The following is a 9216-nucleotide window of genomic DNA, read 5'->3' as shown; positions in this document are numbered from 1 at the left end:
TTCAAAGGAGAGAAAGGAACTAGTTAGCTAAAAGAAGATGGACCCGAAAAACAACTTCAAAGACCTTGACCTTCAAAGGGTCACTTCAAAGACCTTGACCCTATAACTGCAGACTGGACCTTAACACGGACCTGGCGAAGATCTGTTTCAGAGCAATACGCTGTCATTAAAGCAGTGAAATGGGAGCATAGACAGTGTGCAGGCCTTTCTGTATTATGTGCATATGACCACAAACGGTCTTTTCTACAGGACCACTTAGTTTAAAAAAAAAACAACGTTTCACATCTGTGCGTTATAAAAACATTTTTATTCATCCCCAACATTGAGTAAAGGATAAGGGGAGAGATGGAGGACAGAGGAACAGAGGGAGATTGCTTGGTATACCGCTCGCTAACATTAGCAGCGAGTCTCGTAGATGCCACTTCGGCCAATGTAGCGTACCCATTTGATAACATCATGGTCACTGTAGTTCAGCTTGGACTCAAACACCTTCAAGTAGCGCACCTTCAGCCCAGAGGGGGCAAAAGGAACCTGAGGGGGACAAAGATATCCAGGTTAGGAGTTGTATGCAACTGCAATTTTAATACGGTAAGCTGAAATGCTCAAAATTATCATTGCGTGTGCCTGCAGCCATACCTCAAAGTTCATGGAGATGGGAGGACGAGCCCACTTCTTCTTATCGTTGGTGGGCAGCAGCTCGATTTCAGCACTGATCTGAGACTCCTTCATCCCAGCCATGCGCTTAATCCTCCATGTAGGAAACAGACATTCAACATCGGAAAGGGCCATTCAAAATTGAAAAGGGTGTACTGTGATGGAGATGATTGACATAACTCACTTCCATACGATGGCATTCTCGCTGGCCTTGTACTTGGCCTTACCCTTCATGCAGATCACCTGGACACCGCTGGTGTTGAGCGGCGTGGGAATGCGCACCTGGAGCAACGGTAAACAAGTCATAACATGATAAAGTCTTATGCAGCAGACTAAACGTGAACTTGTAAGAACAACTACAATTAACAGACCGAGCATAAACAAAGGGTTATGATACAAAACATACTAACTTCAAAAAGAGTACAATTTACCCCAAGATCGCATGAAAGACCAGTTTCAAACAAAGTGACAGAACACCACAATCAAAAAATAATAATTGAAGAGGCCGAATAACTACCTCAATTTTCTGGGCCAGTAGCGAGGGTTTGAAGTTGGACTTGATGACCACTTTGACCTCCAGCTTGGTGCGGCCCACCTCCCGGACCAGCGGAATGACTCGGAAAGGTAGGATGATGTCTTTAGTGGTTCGGTATCTAGACGCAGGGGTAAAACCACACAACTCGTGTCAAACAGACACACGCAGGGGGGAATGGCTCAATCATTGGACAATGCATACAGACAAATACAAAACATGTGAGCACATGCACAGGGTCAATATAGTTTTGAAGCTTAGCCTGTGACACACTTACCTCATGAGCTCATACTCTCCATCCGGAGGGATGAAGCTGATGCTGCGCTCCGAGTCAAACTTACTGAGACGCACACACTGGTTGAACGTACAGTCGTCGATGGCTATAGATTGCTTTCCACTGGTACTACAGGGGCAGAGGGAGAAGAGAGTTGAACGTCTATCCACGCATACCCACCCGGTCATACTGACACACTCAAACGAACATACAAACCAAACATATAAATGCACTGCTCTACATGCCCCACATCCTAATACAACACCACAGAAACACACACACACATAAAAAAGGGACACCGTGGCTACCACAACACAGCAACCCTGTGGATGCTAACCATTTCCATCACTGTCAAAGACGGGGTCAGGGTTAAGGGTCAAGCGGGTAAACAAACAACACTCAGTAATGATTAAGAAATAAACAACCAATTGAGCAGGCCACTAAAGATTTGAAAAGGCTAGTCAGATGTATCAATTAGCAGTCACACGAGTTGACTGCCGAAGCACAAATTAATATAGTAATACCAGTAAATATTGGAGCCTCCTCAAATGCTTAATAAAGCAGTCACCATAAATGACACGATAGCCAAGACAGCGGGACATATGGAGGTAAGGCCAGACATCAATACAGTACCTTCCTCCTCCCCCTAAATCACTGAGGTACAGCACAGAAAGAAAGGAGACACACTGAAAGGAAAACTAATTGTAAGCCTCAAGCAAAGCTGTAAATAGAAGTCTTAGTCCAGGGACTGACAGTTTGGGCAGTAAACTGTCTGAAACAACAACATTCTACTGTACACAGAAGGTTAAGTCAGAATCAACACAATTGCCCATCAGTCTGAGTTGAAAAAAATTGAAACTCAATACAAGACATTCTTTATCCAATTCTGCAGCACAAGTCTTATATTTAGCCCCAGCCCTTTAATGTCAAGCTCTGTCCAGGGTTGGAGTGAATTGCTTTTTAACTCAAAAACTAAAGCAAATTTCTAATTCTCCTCATGAAATGTGCAATTTCAGTATACTTCCTGAAACTAGCCCAACCCTGGCTGTCCAAACAGCCACTCTTACTCACCTCTTTCCCGCCTCATTAGTGACCCCGCCTTTACCCGCCTTATCAATTATAATTTTGTCGTTCATGCCAAATTTGCACTCTGGCATTCCGCTCAGGTAGCTCTTCATTACCACACGGCCGGACACGTGGGCGCTCAGGACCTGACCTGGATGGGGTAAAATTGAAAGGGTCAATCACGAGGAAACAACATTACTCCTACAACTCCCCTAGATACTTTTCCTCTTAGCATATTCAACAGGACAACTGTGTAGGCCGTTTACGTTCACCTTGAGGCGACATGAGCAGGTTGACACTTTCCAGCACATCCAAGAAGAGCTCATTGCGTCGATACTTGATGCCTTCGCGACGCCAGCCAATCTGCCCGGTCACCTGACTAGTGATCTGAGACTGCTCTTCCTTTGTCTGGAAAAGGAGAGAGAGAGAAAGATCAACAGGATATCAAGTGAAAGAAAACAGTGTATGGTTGCAACCAGGCCTAATGTCCCAAATAGAACAGCCCAAACCAAATGAGGCTCATGATTACCTGATGCTGCATCCGGCCCGTGTCCACAATCCCAGAGAAAGAAAATGAAGAGAGTCAAAAAACAGATGGCCAACAGTTCTGCTAAAGAGCCCATCGCAGAGCGTTACGGCAGTGACACGGAGATACTCGTCATCCTCACCTGGCCTTTGATGCCCTGCTGAGTGATGAAGGTCTTCAGTGATCCCGTCTCAGAGTTCTGGGGATACCCGAAATCCAGGATCTCTGCACAAAACAAAGAAACCAAATGATGAAGAGGGTAAGAGAGGAACCAAACAGGAAAAATAGATATCAAATGGCATAAGAGTGAGAAAATTGGTCAGCCACAGTTACCGTCGAGCAGCTCGTAGATCAGCACAAAGTTGTTCTTGATGTTCTCCTCGCTGATCTTGCCAAAGTAGGAAGCCATGACATCGCACATCTTGTAGAGGAACTCAAACACCATGGCGGCGTTGACGTTCTGCTTGGTAACCGCTGCCAGCCAGATGTTGGAACGCTTGACATGGAAGAAGCTGGTACGTGCAATGTTGGTCACTGGAGAGCGCACCTGCTGCCGGGCATGGATCACATTCACACGGAACGCGTCCACCGCGTTGCGCCTGAGAAAAGAAGGTAGAGCAAGTTGTGATGCCAATTTAGCAATTTTGCTGATAGATTTTGCAACTTTTTTTCCAAACAGCACCCAGCAACAAATGTAGCTACTTAAAAAAAAAAAAAAGTACTTTTAGCAACTTTTGAAAAGTGACTCAAATGCTAAAATGCACGCATTCTCCGTCTAAATGACACAAAAACGATTCTCTGTCACAACACACGTGCCTGGCTGCAAAAATGCGTTGCGAGTGACGTCAGCAGCAGGCGCTCAGCTCGTGCACAGGCAGCAGCAGGCCAGCAGCAATTTCAGCAAATGCAAATCATTGTTGGCTGACTGCAGCAGTAGTACGGGTTCGATGAGCCAAACCTAATGAATATAGATGGTCACGAATGTTTGATCTTGAACAGAACTTACAACATCAATCAACATGTCTCAATCAATATTGTACAGCCAGAAGTACAGAAAAGAGTGGGAGTCTGTACCTGAACAAATGTCAAACCATATTTTTTGCCGAGATGGCCAGTCAATTTGCGTAACGTTATTGTGTATTCTACGTAATGACGCAGTTTTACGTTATCACGTAATGACATCACAAAGTCATTTAGCAACAAATCAACCTGCCTCTAGCAACTTATCCTGAAAATTTGTTGGCAACACAGAGCAAGGAAGAGAAGCAGTGCTTTCATGTTATGAGTAAATGTGGAAGAGGATGTACCTCCATCTGCAGTTGATCACAACAAAAGCAAACTCAATACGCTCTTGGTTAATAGTACACACACACCAGTAGTGTGTATAAAGTACAACTGTCTCCCTTGGACTTTCAGAGGAATAGTCAACTGTCAAACATTTGTCAACTACACTACCTAACATATTCTTTATTCCAGACCTTCTACTTGACATTCAAGTTCCTGGTAGAATATTAAAGACTATTGCCCCCCCACCCCCCCCCAAAAAAACAAGTAACCCTCCGAACATCCTAATAGTACGCTTTGCTGAGGCCAGCACATTAACTTGTCTGTGGCGTGATGGGTAACGATGCTTCGTGGGTGACTGTTGTCTGTGTGCAGAGGTTCCCTGGTTCGAGCCTGGGTAGCTATACTGTTACAGTCAGAGTGCTTTAGAGATCTGGTGTGGATGTATAAATAACTGAAGGGTTTACTACAGATGAGGCAGCATGTCCAGACAAGACTGCGGAGTCCCAATCAGTGATGTTCAAGATTCAGGAATACATTCCCAGGTGCAGGGTCCACAACTTATGTGAGCTTGACAGTGAAACTGACATTGACCATAAAGCTACTGCCTCGTAGTTTATCATACCTTTATTCATTTGAAACCAGTACAGATTCTGAGAACCAGTTCCCGGAAATACAAATCTCTGGAACCAATTTTAGATGAGGGACTCTGCAGAGACAGACTCAGCACTAGCCAGCCTCTCCCCATGAGAGTGGACAAAGAGAGATGGAGATAGGGACGGAAGGGTCACTGGTACCATACATGATCATTTAACAGGATCTGTTTTTTAGAAAGCAATGTCGAGTAAGGAGGGAAGAGATACTAGTGGGTAAGGGGAGGACAGTAGATGCACATCAGAGGCATTAGTTGGTTGCAGTAATTGAGTTTGTGTTCTTTGGTCACTGATATGTCAGGTGACATGATGAAAGGGTCATCAGGTAGTTGCCTTGGGTCAGGGGACATGCTTGATAGGCTGGTGCATCGCTTACCTATTTCTACAGTGGCCAAGATGGAGGAAAATGACAGAAGGATAAAGAGGTAGAGGGATGATATAAAGGAGAGGAAAGAGAAAAATGTACAAAGACATTTGTGCATGTACACAGAGAGTAACATGGTGTTTAAAAGGCCATACCACTGTAGTAAACCGACAAATGCAGTCTAAATTAGTTAAATTAATTACTTTTCCAACCAATAGTGGTTGAATTTAAGAGAGTGTGGAGTCTAATCTAAGGCAATTTGAATGAGTCAACAAATCTTGTGTCTGGAAAATCTTGGCATTATTTTTGTAGTGCCAAGCAAGATCATCAACCCGAGATGTAGTGGTGGGGTTAGATAGCTGGGTGAGAAAATCTAATCAAATGTTCAAATATGCTTCCTAAACTGACAGTGAAATGCTTACTTACGGGCCCTTCCCAACAACAGAGGGGGAAAAAGGGGAAATGATTGAAAAATTATAACGAGATGAATAAATACACAACGACTAACCATAACACAGGGTACCAGTACCAAGTCGATGTGCAGGGGTACGAGGTAATTGAGATATATGTACATACTGTATCTAGGTAGGGATAAAGTGACTAGGCAACAGTATAGACAATAAACAGTAACAGCAGCGTATATGATGAGTCAAAAGAGTTCATGCAAAAAAGGGTTCACTCATTGGCTACTGCAGAAATATTGCATTGTCTAAGACCTGATACAACAGCCATTATCTCCAAGATGATTATAGCCTAGCTATTAGCTCAGTAATTTTGTTTGGTGCACTGTGCTAATGACCTAAGGAGTAAGTTCAATACCTACGTAGTTTTTTATTTTAATTTTACCTTTATTTTACTAGGCAAGTCAGTTAAGAACAAATTCTTATTTTCAATGACGGCCTAGGAACAGTGGGTTAACTGCCTGTTCAGGGGCAGAACGACAGATATGTACCTTGTCAGCTCGGGGATTACATTGAACCCCTAACAGAATCATCTCCGCAACTTACTTCAGGCCAACCAGGTGGACACCACTTCCCATCTCAGTCTTCCCTTATGACGGCATTGTAATAGAACCTCCTTAAAAACTCCCCAAACCAGTTACCACCTCACTTACCCTATATCATCGCGGTAGACACGGGAGATAAGGACCTCCCCTTTGTGGTTGTAAATGAACAGTCCTCCGATCATCGTGGCTGTTCCTTAGTCCAAACTGGCCATGGTGAAAACGAACTCCGTCTGATTGAGAGGGTGCTATTACATTCCACCGGGTCACATTCCCAGTACATGCACATGTAGAATAAAGAGGATTCTGAATTACCCAGATATCAAGGATCCCACAGTGGTGAATAAGTCAGTCACAACGGTGATGTACACACACAAATCCTAAAGTAGTCATGCTGGGTAGGTTAGATGAATAATGGTAACTATTAAAGCTAGTAAATGTTACAAAACTCCAGTAGTAGCTAGCTATGACTATGGGGTGTGGTTTCAGGTTCATTGTGGAGGGTTTCTGGTATTGGGAAAAGGAATAGACAATTTCCTGATTATGCCAAATAATGTATTATTAATTTGTTATAGTTTATAATATGATGAGGCGTATTAATACTATGAAATGAAAGACATGCCTGGAATTCTAGCTGTGTGTGACTTCCTGGTATAGTACTACAGTAGAACAGAAAGCAAGAGTTTCCCCATTCCAGCACAACATGGCTTTACTTATTAACTGGACACACACATAGCTGGATTAGCAAATTCATTTCCCATCCACGAGAGTGGAATGTGGTTGGTGTTTCCTGACATGGTCTGTCACTTAACAGGTTTAATTGCTATTTTATTGCCCCAAGATGTCTGCCTGCCTGACCGGAAAAGATAGCTAACCATCTCGACAAGTTCATACATTGTTGATATTCTCCTTAACTAACGTTAGTTATGGTTTCAGAAGTAACTTTGGTGGGTGGTTGACCTTCGCACTGGGGAAAAAATATGATGGGGAGCTAACCAACTATTGAGCTGCAGAACTAGTTAGCAAGGTAATTAACTAGCAAAATAGACAGAACCTAGTCAGCCTAATTGGCTAACTATTGCCTAGCTTGTATAAACGCTCAACTAGTTATACCGTTTTTACTGTTAAAAATGCTGAGAATTGTCTTCAATATAATTATCATCTTACCGGAGTCTTCTCTCACACCTAGGTTCACGGCCCTTTATTCTCGGAGATATTTCTGGGTCACACACACCAGGTAATTCTGCTGTTCACACTCATCTACATCAGCTGACCACCGTCTAGGAACATACAGAAAAGGATCTGATAATAGCCCGGAAGTAAATCCGCACTTAACAGCCACATTTCAAAATGTTGCACATTGAATACATGGAGCAGGGAGGAAAAACGCATTAAAAAACGATTTAAATTACCTTTCGTTATGGCTGTGGTCGCAACCATTCAATGAATGTGTCTCATGAAAGTGCCTATTGTTTTTTCACAGGTCCAATTCCCCCCCATTTATGTCACTCATACAGCAACCATATTATTGGCAGCCCTGGTGTGAAGGGGAGGAATGACCGTAATATGACGCTAACTATTTTGATGTGTAACTTGGCATCCCATGTTAAATAAACGGAAATAAAAGATCCCAGAAATGTTCCATATGCACAAAAAACGTATTTCGCTCACATTTGCTTACTTCCCAGTTAGTGAGCATGTCTCATTTGCCACGATAATCCATCCACTTGACAGGTGTGGCATATTAAGAAACTGATGAAAGAGCATAATCATACACAGGTGCACCTTGCGCTGGGGACACAAAAACGCTACTAGCATGTGCAGTTGTAACAAAATATCCCAAGTTTTGAGGGGGCATGCTGACTGCAGGAATGTCAACCAAACTGTTGCAATAAAAATGAATGTTTATTACTCTACCATAAGCAGCATCCAATGTCGTTTTAGAGAATTTGGAAGTATGCCTAACCGGCCTCAACCGCAGATCACGTGTAACCACACCAGCTCATGACCTCAACATCTGGCTTCTTCACCTGCGGGATCGTCTGAGACCAGCTGATGAAACTGGGTTTGCATAACCGAAGCGTTTCTGCATAAACTGTCAGAAACCGTCTCAGGGAAACTCATCTTCATGCTTGTCTTCCTCACGAGGGTCTCGACCTAACTGCGGTTCAGGGTCGTAACCGACTTCAGTGGGCCAATGTTCACCTCCGATGGCCACTAGCATGCTGGAGAAGTGTGGTCTTCATGTGTGAATCCTGGTTTCAACGGTACGGTGCAGATGGCAGACAGTGTGTATGGCGTAGTGTGGGCGAGCGGTTTGCTGATGTCAATGTTGTGAACAGAGTGCCCAATGGTGGGGTTATGGTATGGGCAGACTTAAGCTACGACAACGAACAATTGCATTTTAGCAATGACAATTTGAATGCACAGAGATACCCGTGACGAGATACAGTGAGCCCCACTGTCGTGCCATTCATCCGCCGCCACCACCTCCACATAATGCAAGGATCTGTACACAATTCCTGGAAGCAGTCCCAGTTCTTCCATGGCCTGCATACTCACCAGACATGTCACCCATTGAGCATGTTTGGAATACTCTGAGACAGCGTGTTCCAGTTACCACCAATATCCAGCAACTTTGCACAGTGGGACAACATTTACACAGGCCACGATCAACACTTTTTATCAACTATGTGAAGGTGATGTGTCGTGCTGCATGAGGCAAATTGAGGTCACACCAGACACTGACTAGTTCTTATACACGCCCCTACTTTTTTCTTTATATTTTCCCTAAAGTATCTGTGACCAACAAATATTCCCAGTCATGTGAAATCCATAGATTAGGGCCTAATGAATTTAAT

General features: G+C 43.6%; 1 protein-coding gene across 1 annotated transcript; it reads right to left on the bottom strand.

The window, feature by feature from the left end:
- Nucleotides 1-288: 288 nt before the first annotated feature.
- LOC115114262 (AP-2 complex subunit mu-A-like) lies at nucleotides 289-7874 on the bottom strand. Its single transcript, XM_029642355.2, has 13 exons — nucleotides 7768-7874; nucleotides 7523-7635; nucleotides 6467-6603; nucleotides 3385-3650; nucleotides 3194-3276; nucleotides 3055-3060; nucleotides 2798-2933; nucleotides 2532-2676; nucleotides 1464-1589; nucleotides 1172-1307; nucleotides 839-936; nucleotides 637-748; nucleotides 289-531 (listed from the first exon to the last, which is right to left on the bottom strand). Exons 3-13 carry the CDS (start codon nucleotides 6538-6540, stop codon nucleotides 397-399), a joined length of 1317 nt encoding a protein of 438 aa, XP_029498215.1. The 5' UTR covers nucleotides 6541-6603; nucleotides 7523-7635; nucleotides 7768-7874; the 3' UTR covers nucleotides 289-396.
- Between the last annotated feature and the right edge of the window lie 1342 nt (nucleotides 7875-9216).

The sequence above is a fragment of the Oncorhynchus nerka genome, linkage group LG9b (genome assembly GCF_034236695.1).
Source record: "Oncorhynchus nerka isolate Pitt River linkage group LG9b, Oner_Uvic_2.0, whole genome shotgun sequence".
In the NCBI taxonomy this organism is placed as follows: Eukaryota; Metazoa; Chordata; class Actinopteri; order Salmoniformes; family Salmonidae; genus Oncorhynchus; species Oncorhynchus nerka.
Note: the sequence above shows the minus strand (reverse complement) of the source record. Positions and strands in the feature narration are given on the sequence as shown.